Source organism: Cuculus canorus, chromosome 1 (assembly GCF_017976375.1).
Source record: "Cuculus canorus isolate bCucCan1 chromosome 1, bCucCan1.pri, whole genome shotgun sequence".
Lineage (NCBI taxonomy): Eukaryota > Metazoa > Chordata > Aves > Cuculiformes > Cuculidae > Cuculus > Cuculus canorus.
This window is the reverse complement of record NC_071401.1, coordinates 3,015,407-3,033,880: the sequence shown is the minus strand read 5'-3', so window position 1 is coordinate 3,033,880 and position 18,474 is coordinate 3,015,407. Positions and strand designations below refer to the sequence as shown.

At 43.8% G+C, this 18,474-nt stretch overlaps 1 protein-coding gene across 1 annotated transcript in view; it reads right to left on the bottom strand.

The window, feature by feature from the left end:
* CFAP300 (cilia and flagella associated protein 300) overlaps nt 1-16,343 on the bottom strand; it is a 28,857-nt gene extending 12,514 nt beyond the window's left edge. Inside the window, exons 1-5 of the mRNA XM_054057029.1 lie at nt 16,234-16,343; nt 15,138-15,219; nt 13,455-13,527; nt 2,922-3,088; nt 15-187 (exon numbers count right to left, since the gene is read on the bottom strand). Coding sequence (XP_053913004.1) covers nt 15-187; nt 2,922-3,088; nt 13,455-13,527; nt 15,138-15,219; nt 16,234-16,343 — 605 coding nt within the window. The remainder of the gene's footprint in view (nt 1-14; nt 188-2,921; nt 3,089-13,454; nt 13,528-15,137; nt 15,220-16,233) is intronic.
* Nucleotides 16,344-18,474: the final 2,131 nt, after the last annotated feature.

Sequence of the window (18,474 nt, the reverse complement as noted above, 5' to 3'; positions counted from 1 at the left end):
TGGAAAATCCTTACCTCACCAAGTCTTTATATAAAGCTTTCGTCGTTTCTAAGTATGGGCCAACTACATCTTCAAACTGGCAAAGAGTTCCTCCAATGCAAAGATGCTTAAACAGACAAAAGAGAAATTCCTTGCGATCCAATTGACTGAATATGTCATAATGGTCTGAATCTTCCAGAAGCAAGACCTTATGGAAAAAGAAAACAACAAACAGATTAAATAGATGAAAATTCCTTGTTTGAGATTGTTTACAAACAATGCAGCTACTTTGCTGTATGTCACAGCTTTCGTTTATATAAAGTATATAAACTACGAATGTTAATAAAGAAGTACTTTTCTCTAAATCCTTCTTCCAATGATGCAATTATGTTCAAAATTTATAGGTACAATATAAAGCAGAATCACTGTCACAGTTGTGTGCACAAGACATAAGGGAAGATTATTCAGTGGTGTTCTTACTCACTGGTTAATTGCTCATTGTGGTAATGAAACAATCAATAATCTTGAAATAACTCAGCTATATGTGGTATAGCTATCACTGCCAATTAGTTTGTCTTTCTAACTTTGCCTACATTTACTTTTTAACTCTTAAGTTTACACAGTTATCTTGGATATGTAAAGAAGTCCTAAAGATCTCCCAGAGACGATCACTGAAAGTCACATCATTCTTTTCTGCCAACTCTAGTAGGCCTTCATTTGTAGCCTGGATAAACCAGCCATGCTATCCAGCTGCCTCCATGCATCTCACCTGCCTTTTGCTGCAATACTATGTCAATGCAGAGGACTTGCTAGATTACTCCAAAAACCATGCTCTGTGACGGTGGACAGGACTTGTAACTCAGTACAGCTATAAGATGTTTGAACCACACCACCCAAACTGCAAGTGCCAACCCAGGCAAACCAGTCAAAGCAAGACATGAGCTTATCACTCTCTGTCTCTCTTTATCACATCACTACATAACCTGAGTAAAAAAGGATCAGGGCAGCAACTGTGGTGATGGGCACCTCATACGTATCCCAACCTCCCTCTTGGTTGAAGCAAGATGATGACCTGGCAGATAGGAAAGAAACATGGAGTTTTGCAGCAGAGGGCCAGCCTTTAACACCAGGTGACAAACAGTTTGCTGCCCCCTACAGTCTACCATCCCAGGGCACTGACTCATTTAATCTGAAGTCTTGACGTTGTTCTTGGAAGATTTTGACTCTCATTTCATTCTGCCATCTTAGGTCTTATCAGTAGGAATCACGTTCCTTTCAAACAAATGTGAATCCTTCAACTTGCCAATGCAGACACAGACATCCCTTCCAAGGGAAGGAAAATGGAAAAAGAGTGAAACTCCAATGATTTCTTATTTTAAATGTTGCCTCTAACTTTCCTACATCCAATATACTTCATTTTCAGAAAACATTTCTCACGTACCCAGCTTATAAATAAGTACACAGTATTTTGAACTGCTAGGCTACAATACACATCTGAAATTCAAACCTGAGCTTGAGTTGTCTCCTTTTCCCAGAACTTTACAAGACAGACCAGTATTTCAGGCCACATCCTGTAACGAGTGTCACTGGTTCAAATACATTGCCTTCAAAGGATTTGCCGAGTGCAAATGAGTGCAACTCTATAATTATTAAGTACTTATGATGATTATAAATACTAGGAAGAGCAAAATCCAGTTCTCCCACACTATGCTTTGCTAATGCTAAACAAACACAAGTGAAAAAAAAATGCTTTAGCTTATGAAATCAAAAGAAACACAATGAAGACATATGTTGATTAAGAAGGTGCTGCTGTTAGATTCTTTTTCAGAATAATTTGCTCTCTAACACCTCCACTGGAATATAACAAGCAGGTTTTACCTTGCAGGCCTGTTCAGGAGTTATGTTTAGTTCTTTTCCTGTGTTACACTGAAAAATAATTTCCCTTTTCATAGTTTACTCTCTTTTGTTTCACTGAAAATATATGAAAACGTCTTTCCTTAAATGCCTTCATGTATAATATGGTCAGCATTCCTGGCCAGGAATGCTTCAAGATGTAGCTATTGAGTACATTTAACTTCATCAATGACCTGGAAGGTTAGGTGAATCACAGAATCACAGAATCACAAGGTTGGAAAGGACCCATTGGATCATCGAGTCCAACCGTTCCTAACACTCCCTAAACCATGTCCCTAAGTACTTCATCCACCCGTTCCTTAAACACCTCCAGGGAAGGCGACTCGACCACCTCCCTGGGCAGCCTGTTCCAGTACCCAATGACTCTTACTGTGAAGAATTTTTTTCTGGTATCCAACCTGAACCTCCCCTGACGGAGCTTCAGGCCATTCCCTCTAGTCCTGTCCCCTGTCACTTGGGAGAAGAGGCCAGCTCCCTCCTCTCCACAACCTCCTTTCAGGTAGTTGTAGAGAGTAATAAGGTCTCCCCTCAGCCTCCTCTTCTCCAGGCTAAACAACCCCAGCTCTCTCAGCCGCTCCTCATAAGACTTGTTCTCCAGCCCCCTCACCAGCTTTGTTGCTCTTCTCTGGACACGCTCCAGAGCCTCAACATCCTTCTTGTGGTGAGGGGCCCAGAACTAAGTGTGAACACACAGCTCTGTGCCTTTCCATTAGTACCGCTTGTTTTCCCCTCCTAGGTAAATGAGTAGCTGCATCACCTCCCACCCAAGCACTGACCACTTGAGATAGGAATGGGTAGAAGGAGAAGGTTTCACCTTTTTCTCCCACCTAAATAGGAAAGAGGGCCCACCTGGAAAACAGACATTGCCTCCACACATTCACGTACTGCAGTGCCTCATCTGTTTCTATCGCATTGCTATCAATGCCATAAATAATATGTATTGAAGAACAGGAAGACTGAAAAATGTGTCCTTAAGGTACCTAGAAGAGTATTGAAAATTATAGGAAGTTATTCATTGCTATACTGACCTTCCTTAATTCATCGGAGATGAGAATATCATCATGATAGTCATCATAACATTTCACAATATCTCCAGTTTCTCTAACGACTCCTTCAGTGTAGAGCCGATCAAAAAATGACATGGAAATCTGCGTACAGGGCACCTCTGTAGCTTCGATTTTTGTCACTTTGGAACCTGGAATATATAGGAAGGCATCACTCCAAATCTCTTGCAATAAATAAAACAGAAGAATTTCCACATACTAATGGGTTTACAGTCATTTCTAATTGAATACAGTATAGAAATAATCAGCTTCTCTAAACAGTTGTGTGTAGCATATCCTTTAAAAAAAATACAGTTCATCTAGTATGACTCAATCACACAGTCCCTCAAAAACCAAAGAGAGCCAAGAAAGAAACAAGTGTAAAGAAAACATTAAATTCATCTGAATGCTGCCTTCAATTAAAGGCTCGTGTGTTTGCTCCCCCTGTTGGTAGTACTATCAACAGAAACAAAGAATAGATGAAACAACATGTGAAATCAAGATAGAATCAGAATCATTTGATTGGAAAAGACCTTTGAAATCAAGTCCAACCGTACCTGTCCACTACTAAATCATATCCCTGAGCACCTCATCTACCGTCTTTTAAACATCTCCAGGAATGGGGACTCAACCACCCGCCTGGGTAGCCTCTGCCAGTGCCTGAGAACCATTTAAGTGAAGAAAGTTTTCCTGATGTCTAATCTGAACCACCCCTGGTGCAACTTGAGGCCATTCTCTCTCATCCTGCCATAGTATCATAGTAGTATCATAGTATAGTTAGGGTTGGAAGGGACCTTAAAGATCATCTAGTTCCAACCCCCCTGCCAGGGGCAGGAACATCCTGCTAGATCAGGCTGCCCAAGGCCCCATCCAGCCTGGCCTTGAACACCTCCAGGGGATGGAGCATCCACAGCTTCCCTGGGCAACCTGTTCAGTATCTCACCACTCTCATGGTGAAGAAATTCTTCCTAATGTCCAGTCTAAATCTGCCCCTCTCCAGTTTATACCCATTCCTCCTTGTCCTATCCCCACAAGCCTTTACGAATAGCCCCTCTTCAGCTTTCTTGTAGGTCCCTTTCAGGTACTAGAGGGTCACTATAAGATCTCCTCTGAGCCTTCTCTTCTCCAGGCTGAACAGACCCAACTCTCTCAGCTTGTCCTCATAGGGAAGGTGCTCCAGCCCTCTGATCATCTTTGTGGCCCTCCTCTGGACCCGTTCCAACAGCTCTCTGTCCTTCTTACATTGAGGATTCCAGAACTGGACACAGTATTCCAGATGAGGTCTCACAAGAGAGGAATAGAGGGGCAGAATCACTTCCCTCGACATGCTGGCCACTCTTCTTTTGATACAACCCAGGATACGGTTGGCCTTCTGGCCTGCAAGCGCACATTGCTAGCTCATGTCGAGCTTCTTATTGACTAGCACCCCCAAATCCTTCTCTGCAGGGCTGCTCTCAAGCACGTCATCCCCCATCGTGTACTGAAAATGGGGATTGCCCCGACCCAGATGCAGGACCTTGCACTTGGCCTTGTTGAACCTCATGAGGTTCTCACAGGCCCACTTCTCCAGCATGTCTAGGTCCCTCTGCATGACATCCTGGTCCTTCCGGTGTGGCAAATACACCACTCAACTTGGTGTCATACACAACTTGCTGAAGGTGCACTTAGTCTCGCTGTCAATATCATTGATAATGATATTGAACAGCACCTGTCCCAGTATGGACCCCTGAGGGACACCACTTGTCACGGATCTCCATCTGGACTTTGAGCCATTGACCACTACTCTTTGAATATGACCATCCAACCAGTTTCTTATCCACTTTACCACCCATCCATCAAATCCATCTCTCTCCAATCTAGAGAGAAGGATGTTGTGGGGGTCTGTGTCAAAGGCTTTACAGAAGTCTAGATAGATCACATCCATCAGTTTACCCGTGTACACTGCTGCAGTTACCCCATCATAGAAAGCCACCAAGTTGGTCAGACAGGACTTGCCCCAGGGAAGCCATGCTGGCTGCCATTAATCACCTCCCTGCCCTCATGGGCTTTAGCACAGCTTCTAGGAGGATCTGTTCCATCATCCTCCCAGGCACAGAGGTAAGGCTGACAGGTCAGTAGTTCTCAGCGTCGTCTTTTCTACCCTTTTTAGAAATGGGCACAACATTACCCTTCTTCCAGTCATCAGGGACTTTTCCTGACTGCCATCACTTTTCAAATATCATGGAGAGTGGCTTGGCAGACACATCTGTCAATTCCCTCAGGACTCTGGGATGAATCTCATCAGGTCCCATGGACTTATATATGTTCAGGTTCCTCAGGTGTTCATGAACCTGATCCTCCTCTACTGTGGGAGGGGGTCAACCCCCCTGGTCACTATCTTGCTGTCCCATGACCCTGGAGGGGCGATGAGAGCAGTTATCAGTGAAGGCTGAGGCAAAAATGTTGTTGAATACCTCAGCTTTTTCCTCGTCTGTTGATAGATGATCCCCATTTCCAGTCATCAGTGGGAATACGTTCTCTTTGATCTTCCTCTTTTGATTGATGTACCTGTAAAAGCCCTTCTTGTTGGTCTTTACTTCCCTTGCCAAGTTTAGCTCCAGCTGCGCCTCGGCCTTCCTGACTTCATCCCTACACAACCAGGCAGTGTCTCTATACACCTCCCAGGTTACCTGTCCCTGCTTGCAATGCCTGTGCAGTTCTTTCTGCTTTAGTTAAATCAGCAGGTCTCGACTCAGCCATGCCGGTCTCTTCCCTTTCCTGCCTGATTTTCTACATACAGGGACCGAGTGCTCTTGCGCTTTATGGAAAGCAGCCTTAAATATTTTCCAGCTCTGCTCCGCTCCCTTGTCTCGGAGCACCACGTCCCAGCGGGTCCTACCGAGTAATTCCTTGAAGAGCTGGAAGTCTGCTTTCCTGAAATTTAGTGTCCTGACTATAGTCCTCACCTGTCCCATATCCCCCTGGACCTTGAACTCCACCAGTGTATGATCACTGCAGGCCAGGCTGCCACCGATACTAACGTCATTGATGAGTTCACTTGTATTGATGACCATAAGGTCCAGTATTGCTTCTCCTCGGGTGAGGGTCTCTATCAGCTGGACTAAGAAATTATCTTTGATGCACTCCAGGAGTCTTCTGAATTGCCTACAGCTTGCCGTGCTACTTCTCTAGCATATGTCTGGGTGGTTGAAGTTCCTCTGTAGGATGAGAGCTTGCGAGCACAGAGCCTCCTGTAGCTGGAGGAAGAAGGCTTCATCAGTTGGCTCTCCTTGATCTGGTGGCCTGTAGTATACACCAACCACTAGGTTCCCGTTGGTTCTTCCATCTTTAATTTTTACCCACAAGCTTTCAACCTGTTTGTGGCTATTCTTCAATGACAGCTCTTCACATTCTATCCCTTTCCTGAGATAGAGGGCAATGCCTCCACCCCTCCTTCCCGATCTGTCTTTCCTGAACAGCCTGTAGCCATCGATAGCCACATTCCAGTCATGGGACTCGTCCCACCACGTTTCTGTGATGGCAACCAGATCATAGCTTTCAAGTAGCACAGTAACTTCCAGCTCCTCCTGCTTGTTATCCAAGCTTTGTGTGTTAGTGTAAAGGCACTTCAGCTGCGATGCCGGTTGCATCACCTTCCCAGTGGACCTTCTTTTCCTATAAGGTGTTTTGGAGAAGTCTCCTCCCTAACACCTGACCCCTGACACCTGGTCTTCCACCCTTCCGCCTTCCACCCACTCTTTCCACCTGTCGCCTGTCACTAAATCAGCTTCTAATACAGAAATTCTTTTGTAAAGGATATTAATAAAAAATTGAGTCAAGGCTAATAAAAATCAGAAATTACGTGACCTAATAAAAAAAAGAGACATCTTACATTTTCCCAGTCATTGAGCTCAAAGTATAAAAAAATGAGCTATTTCTAGGCCTTCAGATAGTTAGGGTTTTATTTGGGGCAGAAAGGAGACACTTTTGCTCTGAAAAAAGATTTTATGAAATCTTTCATCAGAGAAAAAAAAAAGAGCTTTGTAATCTGTTCAGTAGCTCAGAAAACCAAACTATAAATGGAAAAGCTTAAATATACTTTAAGCTCCTACTCCCCCTTTGAGAGGTGAGATTTGATATTGGAGATTCAGAATTTCCTGGAATAGAGTGACTGGTTTTAATAACACTGTAAAAGTGAGCATTAAAATAGGAAGAAGAAATGCCTTGACAACTAGATGATCTTTAAGGTTCCTTCCAACCCAAACTATTCTAACTCTGCAAGTGGAAAAGAAAGAGCTGAAAGGTGCTGAAGTAGATTTACCTTCTTATAACAGCTAGCTTTGGAATATATATAAAGTGCTGCCAATATACTTGGAAAGACCTTCCAGTACCTGAAGAGGCTACAAGAAAGCTGCGGAGGAACCGTTCACAAAGGCTCATAGTGATAGAATCATAGAATCACCAGGTTGGAAAGGACCCACCGGATCATCGAGTCCAACCATTCCTAACACTCCCTTAAACCATATCCCTAAGCACTTCATCAACCCGTTCCTTAAACACCTCCAGGAAAAGTAACTCGACCACCTCCCTGGGCAGCCTGTTCCAGTGCCTGATGACTCTTTCTGTGAAGAATTTTTTTCTGATATCCAGCCTGAACCTCCCCTGGTGGAGCTTCAGGCCATTCCCCCTTGTCCTGTCCTCTGTCACCTGGGAGAAGAGTCCAGCTCCCTCCTCTCCACAACCTCCTTTCAGGTAGTTGTAGAGAGTAATAAGGTCTCCCCTCAGCCTCCTCTTCTCTAGGCTAAACAACCCCAGCTCTCTCAGTTGCTCCTCATAAGACTTGTTCTCCAGCCCCCTCACCAGCTTTGTTGCTCTTCTCTGGACACGCTCCAGAGCCTCAACATCCTTCTTGTGGTGAGGGGCCCAGAACTGAACACAGTACTCAAGGTGCAGTCTCACCAGTGCCGAGTACAGAGGGAGAATCACCTCCCTGGATCTGCTGGTCACGCCGTTTCTGATACAAGCCAAGATTCCATTGGCCTTCTTGGCCCCCTGGACGCATTGCTGGCTCATGTTCAGTCGGCTGTCAACCATTACCCCCAGGTCCTTCTCCTCTGTACAGCTCTCCAGCCACTCTTCCCCCAGTCTGTAGCACTGCATAGGGTTGTTGTGCCCCAAATGCAGGACCCGGCATTTGGTCTTGTTGAACCTCATGCCATTGGCCTCAGCCCGGCGGTCCAGCCTGTTAAGATCCCTTTGCAGAACCTCCCTACCCTCCAGCAGATCCACACTTCCACCCAGCTTAGTGTCATCCGCAAACTTGCTGAGGGTGCACTCAATGCCTTCATCCAGGGCATTGATAAAGACAGTGAACAGGGCTGGACCCAGTACCGAGCCCTGAGGAACCCCACTTGTGATTGGCCTCCAGCTGGAGTTAACTCCATTTACCACCACCCTCTGGGCCCGGCCATCCAACCAGTTTTCAACCCAGGAGAGTGTACGCCTGTCCAGGCCAGAGGCAGACAGTTTCTGCAGCAGAATGCTGTGAGAAACTGTGTCAAAGGCTTTACTGAAGTCCAAGAAGACTACATTCACAGCCTTTCCCCCACTCAGTACTTGAGTCACTTTGTCATAGAAGGCAATCAGGTTAGTTTGGCAAGATCTGCCTTTTGTAAACCCATGTTGACTGGGCCTGATCACCCGGTTCTCTTGCATGTGCTTCATGATAGCACTCAAGATTACCTGTTCCATGACTTTCTTCGGCACTGAGGTCAGACTGACAGGCCTGTAGTTCCCTGGATCCTCCCTGCAACCCTTCTTGTAGATGGGCACAACATTAGCCAGCCTCCAGTCTAGTGGAACTTCCCCAGTCAGCCAGGACCGCTGGAAGATGATGGAAGGGGGTTTGGAAAGGACATCTGCCAGCTCCTTCAATACTCTTGGGTGGATCCCATGTGGCCCCATAGACTGGAGAGGGGCAGATTTAGGCTAGGCATAAGGAAGAATTTCTTCACGATGAGAGTGATGAGGCACTGGAACAGGTTGCCCAGGGAAGCTGTGGCTGTCCCATGCCTGGAGGTCTTCAAGGCCAAGTTGGATGGGGCCTTGGGCAGCCTGATCCAGTGGGAGGTGTCCCTCCCTATGGCAGAGGGGTTGGAACTGAATGATCTTTAAGGTCCCTTCCAACCCAAACCATTCTATGATTCTGTGATTCTATGAAATGAGCACGTTGCATATATAGTATGGGGTCAATAAGCCTCTGTTTAGGTATATTTAGAATTCTCCCAAAGTCGAAGAACAATTTTTACCTCAGGGAAACCTCTTGCAATTTACAATTTACAAAACAGTTTATACCAAACATATATCATGCAAGTTCAGTTCTCTGTACTAAAAAGTTAGTATTTCAAAAGTTAAAGGTGCAGGTTCATGACTTATAGGTTCAAATGACACCTACAATTTTTGCAAACGTTAACCTCTAATAGTAGCCTAAAAACTTGCTGATTTAAGATTACCTTCCAGATTTTAAAACCCCATTCACAAGACAGCAATTGTTAGAGCTTCAAGTACATGTGGCAACTCAAGACTCTTTCTTAAGCAAATACTGTTTTTATTTACCAGAAAAGACAGTAACCTTATCCCTTTGAAGATAACTTTTTGAGTGTTAATTGATCTTAACCAGACATAGTCCTGCCTCCCCAAGACTGCTGACAGGTGCAAGGCCAGTAACATGTCTAAGGAAAAAATACCATTTAGTCTTTATTGCAGCTATTTAAAAGTACAAGAGTCGAGACATAAGTCGGAATGCATCAAATTTGTTCCTTTTGCTGCTTCTATTTTAGAAATATGAGAGTATGAGATGAAGGAGTGGCTTAAAGGACATAATAGAATAATCAAGTACTCTGCCTTGCAGCCAGGAAAAGGGGAAAATATCTTTCTATGTCTTGGGCAGCCTGATCTAGTGGGAGGCGTCCCTGCCCATGGCAAGGGGTTGGAACTGGATGATCTTTAAGGTCCCTTCCACCCCAAACTATTCTATGAGTCTATGATTCTATGATTCTATGAAAATATATCCCTACAACAGGCAAAAAAAGCGAATAGGTAATGAAGTATCTGTCTGATCAATTGAAGCAGACTAGAGAATATCCTTGCGTATTGTTTACCTGAAATGTTATATTTCAAGTAATGTAAAAGCTGGAGACCTTAAGAGAATGTACTATTGTGGGATTCTATCAGGAATCCCAGCGGGTCGGGGAGATGAGGAAGAGAGGAACATATTGCATTCCTTGGGGACCCCATGTTTTATGCCACTTTTTGATCTAACAGATGGAGACTGAGGATATTATGATCTGATAATATTAAGATGAAGATGAAAAGCAGTCAAGGGGAGAAAAAAAGAATCATAGAATCATAGAACGGTTTGGGCTGGAAGGGACCTGAAAGATCATCCAGTTCCAACCCCCCTGCCATGGTCAGGGACACCTCCCACCAGACCAGGCTGCCCAAGGTCCCATCCAACCTGGTCTTGAACACCTCCAGGGATGGGGCAGCCACAGCTTCCCTGGGCAACCTGGGCCAGTGCCTCACCACTCGCATTGTGAAGAAATTCCTCCTTATGTCTAGTCTAAATCAGTCCCTCTCCAGTTTATAGCCATTGCCCCTAGTCCTGTCACTACAAGCCTTTGTAAAAAAGTTCTTCCCCAATGAGGAGGGACTAAATGAGTTTAGACACAGGAAGAAAAAAAAGTAAGAAACATTTCAGGAAAAGGACATAAACAACAGAGAGACAACAGGCAATGTAAAAGGGGATCACAGCCTAGAGAAACTCAAAAGAATGATGAAAACAAACACTCTTGTAAATTAATATTATATTGATGTTTTATACAATGTTGACATCTTTCTGTGGGTCAGTAAATACTTTCTGCCCAAGCTCATGATAGGGAGAAGGGAGGCTTCTGACAATCTATCAAACCCCCATTTATATTATGCATCCAAAATATCTTCCCTCACACAAAAAAAAATAACATTTCTGTTTGCAAGAGAATAAATAAAGTATCTGAATCAACCTAGATTGTGTAATTTTCCTCAGGTTTTCTAAAAAGCAAAATAAGCCCATTGCCAGTATTTTCCTTCAAGAATCATCATAGAATCATCATGACCCCTTCCACCAGACCAGGCTGCCCAAGGCCCCATACAACCTGTCCTTGAACACTTCCAGGGAGGGGGCATCCACAGCTTCCCTGGGCAATCTATGCCACTGCCTCACCACCCTCATTGTGAAGAATTTCTTCCCAACATCTATTCTGAGTCTTTCCCCGTGCAATTTAAAGCCATTCCCCTTATCCTATCATTCTACACCCTTGTAAAAAGTCCCTCCCCAGCTTTCCTGTAGACCCCTTCAGGTACTGGAAGGCCATTCAAGGTCTCCCAGTTCTTCTCCAGGTTGAACAACCCCAACTCTCTCAGTCTGTCTTCATGGCAGAGGTGCTCCACCCCTCTGATCATCTTTGTAGCCCTCTGGACCTGCTCCAACACTTAAAACAGGAACTTGTGTTTAAAAGTTACTCCATAGTGATAAGTAAATGGTATATCTGGATTAATATATTTGCATGTCTGAAGAAGAAAATACTAGAAGGTTATTTTTTACCTCCTCCCACTCAAAGCTAATTCTTACTATATTTTAAAAAAATGCACATGAAGACTAAGTACAGAAAAATGTGCCAACATTCCTCACCAAAAATAGGCAAAGAATGGGAAGATGAAATTTTAAGAGCAAGTGGGGTATACCAGCTGTTCAGGATTCAGAAAGGGAACCCGTCCAGTCCTCAGAACAAAATCCGTTACCTTTGCACTGAGGAAGATTGAGCAGAATCAGGAGTTAAGCTGGGATACTTGGCAAGTGACTCTCCTCTCTTAACGTGAGGTATGTAACCCACTGACCTTCACTACAGGGACTGGCAAGTCACAAGCGAGACAGATAGCCTAAAAAACTCTTGCCTAAAGCAAAGAAAGCTTTACCCATCTTTCTGCTTGTCAGAATGAAAAAGAGGTACTTGAATGAGAATTTGAGATGTTTTTTGCATCTTAGATATTTTAATTGTTTTAACAGTCGGTTACAGTGTTTGGAAAATAGATTTTGCTGACAAAAAGGAGGCAATGCCTGGTGTCATTGTATATAGTGGGGAAAACCTATGCCAGTTCCAGAGAGCTGAAAGGGAAAAGTTAGAAAATTCGTGAAACTCCATTAAATATTTACACACAGTAAAGTATTTGCAGACAAACCTAAAGAACTGAGGACTTCCCACTACCCCTTTTTATAATATTCCTACTAAGGAAAACCACTTTGGTGCTATGAGATTTCATATGGTGCATAAAGTCCCATTACATTATCACATGAAATCTCATCAATCAAAAATATTATTTCAAGGTGGTGCCATAACATCATGTACTATTCCCTTTTGGTCTTTCTCCTGTAGCATCTCCTATCTATCTACAGACACAATCAAGTGTTATAAGGAGTTAACGATATGGCAATAAATGAAGTCAACTTTATGCCACGATTGCAACTGGAGTGATCTATCACATGTCTCTCTGCACCCAGATCCCTTTTGGCATGCAGATAGCATATTTACAAAAGCTCAAGAGTGTGCTCTATCCAATCTTCTGCTCTCACAACTTTAATTTCTAACATGGCAATAGTCTCAGACCTGTCCTAGGGAAGGTAGTTGCATCTACAGAAGAGTAGACTTGTCTTTCTCCAAGTATTATCTGAATAAAGTAGTATTGTAATTCCACAAATTTGAAGCACCTCTGCCATGAGGACAGGCTGAAAGAGTCGGGATTGTTCAGCCTGGAGAAGACTGTTGGGAGACCTTAGAGCAGCCTTCCCGTACCTGAAGGGGGCCTCCAAAAAGCTGGGGAGGGACTGTTTACAAGGGCATGGAGTGATAGGGTGATGGATGATGGCTTTAAATAGGAAGAGAGGAAGATTTAGATTAGATATTAGGAAGGAATTCTTGATAATAAGGGTGGTGAGATACTGGCACAGGTTTCCCAGGGAAGGTGTGGGTGCCCCCTCCCTGGAAGTGTTCAAGGACAGGTTGGATGGGACCTTGGGCAGCCTGATCTAGTGGGGGGTGTCCCTGCCCATGGCAGGGGGTTTGAAACTGGATAGGCTTTAATGTCCCTTCCAACCCAAACCATTCTATTCTTCTATGATTCTATGAAATAATGCAGTTGTTTACATCTGGATACATGATCAGGTCAATAGGACATCACATACACTTAAAAACACTTCCAGTAGCTTGGTTTATGGATCGATACAGAGTCAAAGGAAAAAAAAATCTAAAATTTGGTAATTTCCTAGCAAACTGGGTAAGAATCTTTTCTTACTACTTAGTAAAAGAAGTTATTCTTTAAGACATTTCAGCCAGGTGAAGATACACATATACAAACTGTCATTGTTACAAAAATGGTAAATGAGAGGAAAATAGTTACAACAGAGATTTTATGAAATATAAGATTAATTTATTCTAAGTTTACCCAATGTAGTCCATTGTCCAGAAGCTGAGAGCAACTTTAAACTGGAGTTCACATTTTGATCCTCAAAAAATGCCTAGAATATTCAAATAAGAGAACACAAGTTAATGAAATGAAACATAAAATCATCATTTATAGTGCCTTGGATACTTTCAAAGCAAATTATAAGGACTTAATTACTAAGTGGATTCTGTATGCTCTTCCAATTTGGGTACTAATTATCACACCACTAAATACATGTTTTTGTAACTTTGTGTAGCCAGCGTCATTTATATAGCCAAGATATCTTCACATATATATTTAAATATGCAGTGTTAAGGTTCTACAGTAAAACACTTTTAGTTCAAGAACACAGGAAAAGGTTTAGTGAAATCCTTGGAGGTACAGAAAATGGAAGTAGAGATCAAAAAACTCTGTCTCTCTGCATACAATGTTGTCAAAGTAAAATATGAAATGCTAAGTATGATTGTAAAATTTACATTTGTAACTACATTTGAAGGTTGTAGAAGTGTAGACACATCCAAAAGTTATTATAGAAGAAATCCGTAGTTATTGAAGGGATAAAGAAAGTGTTCCATAGTAAGATCTGAGGTATTCAATCTTACTGATTTATCAATTAAAAAAAAGGAGAAATGCATAGTAATGTTGATTGCTGACAAGTTTAAATGCCAGATGAGCCAATTAAGAAAACCAACACTTAGTATATGCATACAGAGTGAATAATCCCGACGAAGCCAATGATGGATTTTTCAGCCTCTACAGCACCAAGTCTCTTTTCCACCTCTCTGGGATACAGAGAGATCAGACTGTATGATGTAATGGTCCTTTTGTTCTCAATTAATTCACAGTGTTCATAATTTTGTAGTGATAATTTAACAGTTTTAATTCAAAAGACACAAGCAATGATAAGTTAACTGGGTATTTTGTAAAGTTCAGTCATTTGACATATTTATGAGTAGGAGATGAAATACTGGCATATTTCTGTGTGAATTCCTTTAAAATACAAAGAGGCTGAATTCTTTATCCAGGATAACAATATCACGCAGACATACGACAAATCAAAGAGTTGCTTTTAAAACAACAGATGTCAAAACCATACTGTTTTTAAAATCGCAGATTCTTATTTTTTCCTGTCTGCAAACAGATTAACAGATTTCACTTTGCAGACAACAGAAGCTGGAGGACCTCAAATCAGCAAGACACTTGAGGCTCCAAGAGCTGAGAGCCGAATATTCCAGTATAAAGCAATGGTATCCAATTAATTTTCAAGATTATGGTACATATGCATGTCTAATTGCACGGTGTAATTACTGTGACAAAGAGGTAATAGTTGTGAGCAAGGGTACCAACTGCATGTAAACTGTTTGAAGTCTGCCTCTGGGTGGACTTCCCAACCTTAAATGCAGTGGCCAAGATCAGCATCCAGTTCAGATTCCCCTTCATGGACTTGAATGACTAAATTGTTCCTTCTTCAAACATTAATACAGACTAAAATATTTTTACTGGAGAATACAGTTAAGCCACAAAGTAAGACTTGAGCACCACACCTAAACCTACTTTCAAGGAGACAGTGAGCAGGCAAATAGCATCTTAACACTGCTACAATGTTTGCCATTTTGCACTATTCAAATAGGTATAATTTCACAGAAAAAAAATCAACTTAAGATATAAAGGACTTAGAACTACCATAACAAATTCATCCTTTTGATACGGTTTGAACTGCTGGTCAAAACTGAATGCTTGTGCTGTGATCCTGCCTTTCATGGACCTGAAATGGAGAAATGAGATTAAATATTCTGCAGATATAGTAGGTACTTATTCAGTCTACAGATTTCCCCAGGTACATTACATAAAGTCCTCTTCTGGCCTATATTTATATTTTTTTTCTTTTTCTTTTTTTTTCTTTTCATTTTCACTTATAACCACCTCACACCTCTCCTCGGAGGGGGGAAGCACCACTGCTACTAGAGCAGCACCAAAGCAATTCTGTGAAGATGAAACAGATCACAGGATCATAGAATCATAGAGTCATAGAATGGGTTCGGTTGGAAGGGACACGTCCCACTAGATCAGGCTGTTCAAGTCTCCATCCAACCTGGCCTTCAACACTTCCAGGGATGGGGCAGCCACACCTTCCCTGGGCAACCTGTGCCAGTGTCTCACCACCTTCAGCATCAAGAATTTCTTCTTAATGTTTAATCTAAACCTTCCCTTTTACAATTTAAAGCCATTCTCCCTCATCCTATCACTACATGCCTTGGTACAAAAGTCCCTCCCCAGCTTTCTTGCAGCCCCTTTTAGGTACTGGAAGGGTTGTCTAAGGTCTCCCTGGAGCCTTCTCTTCTTCAGGCTGAATAACCTGTCCTCATATATAGAGGTGCTCCAGCCCTCTGATCATCTTCATGGAAGGAAGGAAGGAAGGAAGGAAGGAAGGAAGGAAGGAAGGAAGGAAGGAAGGAAGGAAGGGAGAGAGAAAGAAAGAGAGAGAGAAAGAAAGAGAGAAAGAGAGAAAGAGAGAAAGAGAGAAAGAGAGAAAGAAAGAAAGAAAGAAAGAAAGAAAGAAAGAAAGAAAGAGAAAGAGAAAGAAAGAAAGAAAGAAAGAAAGAAAGAAAGAAAGAAAGAAAGAAAGAAAGAAAGAAAGAAAGAAAGAAAGAAAGAAAGAAAGAAAGAAAGAAAGAAAGAAAGAAAGAAAGAAAGAAAGAAAGAAAGAAAGAAAAAGAAGCCAGGTCACCCCTTTCCCTGCCCCCTCCCTCTCGTGGCTCCCGGCCTCCCCCTCCCGCACCATTTGAGGAGCCGGTGCGCGATGTCCCTGTCCTGCAGGAAGGCGAAGGCTCTCTGGGGCAGCGGGCGGAAGGCGAAGGCAGCCCCGCCGCGCCGGGGCCCGGCCGACATCATCTCGCAGCGTCGGCGGCGTCCCGGCCGTTGCCATAGAAACGGCGGCGCCCGGCCTCGCACCCTCAGCTACCGGTGATCCCTTCTTCCTTGGCAGAGTGATCTTCCAACCCTTCTCACGACACATCAGCCTTCTCCCTGCTCCCCTCTGCCCGGGAAAACCTGGTGGCCTTGAATAGCATCTTCGGTTTGGAGCCCCTCACTGAAAGAAGACTATTCGGAGGAGATTCTGCCCTCTGCTCCTCTCCGTGAGACTTTGCTACAAAGATGATCGGAGGGCAGGAGCACCTCCCATAGGAGGACAGGCTGAGGGAGTTGGTCCTGTTCAGTCTGGAGAAGAGAAGGCTCTGAGGAGACCTTATAGTGACCTTCCAGTATGTGAAGATGATACAAGAAAGCTGGGGAGGGAATTTTTACAGGGGCCTGTAGTGGTAGGATGAGGGGAATGGCTTTAAATTGGAACGGAGGGATTTATATTAGCCATTAGGAAGAAATTCTTCATGCTGAGGGTATACGACAGTGGCCCACGTTGCCCAGGGAAGTTGTGGCTGCCCCTTCCCCTGGAGGTGTTCAAGGCCAGGCTGGATGGGGCTTGAGCAGCCGGGTCGTTTGGGAGGTGTCCCTGCCCATGGCAAGAGGGTTGGAACTGGATAGTCTTTAAGGTCCCTTCCAGCCCAAACCACTCTATGATTCTATGATTGAGGTACAGAAGCACGTTCAGAAAAGGGCAACGAAGTTGGTGAAAGGACTGGAGAACAAGCCCTATGAAAGGCGGCTGAGGGACCTGAGGTTGTTTAGCCTGGAGAAAAGGAAGCTGAGGGGAGACCTTATCACTGTCTACAACTGCCTGAAATGAGGTTGTAGCAAAGTGGGGGTTGGTCTCTTCTCTCAATTGACTGGGGATAGGATGAGAGAAAATGGCCTCAAGTTGCATCAGGGGCCGTTCAGGTTAGACATCAGGAAAAATTTCTTCACCAAAAGGATTCTCAGGCACTGGCAGAGTCTGCCCAGAGGGGATGGTTGAGTCCCTATCCCTGAAGGTATTTAAAAGATGCACAGATGAGGTGCTCAGGGTTATGGTTTAGTAGTGGACAAGTACAGTTGGACTCAATGATCTCAAAAGTCTTTTTCAACCAAGCGATTCTATGATTCTGTAAGTGAGTGACTGCATCAGCAAATAAAGGAAGACCCATGGATGTCATCTATGTGGACTTTTCTAAGGCCTTTGACGTAGTCCCCCCCAGTATCCTTCTCTCTAAACTGGAAAGATGTGGATTTGATAGATGGACTGTTTGGTGGATAGGAAATTGGTTGCATGGTTGTGTTCAGAGGGTGGTGGTCAACAGCTCAGTGTCCAGATTGAGATCAGTGACAAGCGGTGTCCCTCAGCAGTCTGTCCTTGTACCAGTGTTGTTTAATATCTTCATCAATGAAGGTGGTGGGTTCAAGTACACCCTTAGCTAATTTGCAGATGACACCAAGCTGAGTGGTGAGGTTGACACCCCTGAGGGATGGGATGTCATCCTGAGAGACCTCAATAAGCTGGATAAGTGGGCTTGTGAAAACCTCATTAGGTTCAACAAGGCAAAGTGCAAGTTCCTGCACCTGGGTTGGGGCAACTCCCAGTATTGATACAGGCTGGGGTTTGAACAGATTGAGAGCAGCACGGCGGAGAAGGACCTGGGGGTCCTGGTGGATGAGAAGCTGGGCATGAGCCGGCAACATGTGCTTGCAGCCCAGAAAGCCAACTTTTGTCCTGGGATGCATCAAAATAAGTGTGGGCAGCAGGCTGAAGGAGATGATTCTGTACATCTGTTCTGCTCTCACGAGACCTCACCTGGTCCAGCTCTGGAGCCCTCAGTGCAGGAGGGACATGGACCTATTGGAGTAGGTCCAGTGGAGGGCCACAAAAGTGATTAAAGACCTGGAACACCTTCCCTGTGAAGAGAGGCTGAAAGAGTTGGGAGTTATTCAGCTTGGAGAAGAGAAGACTGAGGAGACAGTTCAAGAGAGGATAAAGAAAAAGTGTGCTTTCCTTCTTAGTATTTTAATAGGACCTAAAGAGGAGGCACCTGAAACAAATTATTACAGCCTCATTCTCAACAGGTCTGCACCTCCTCCAGCACTACCC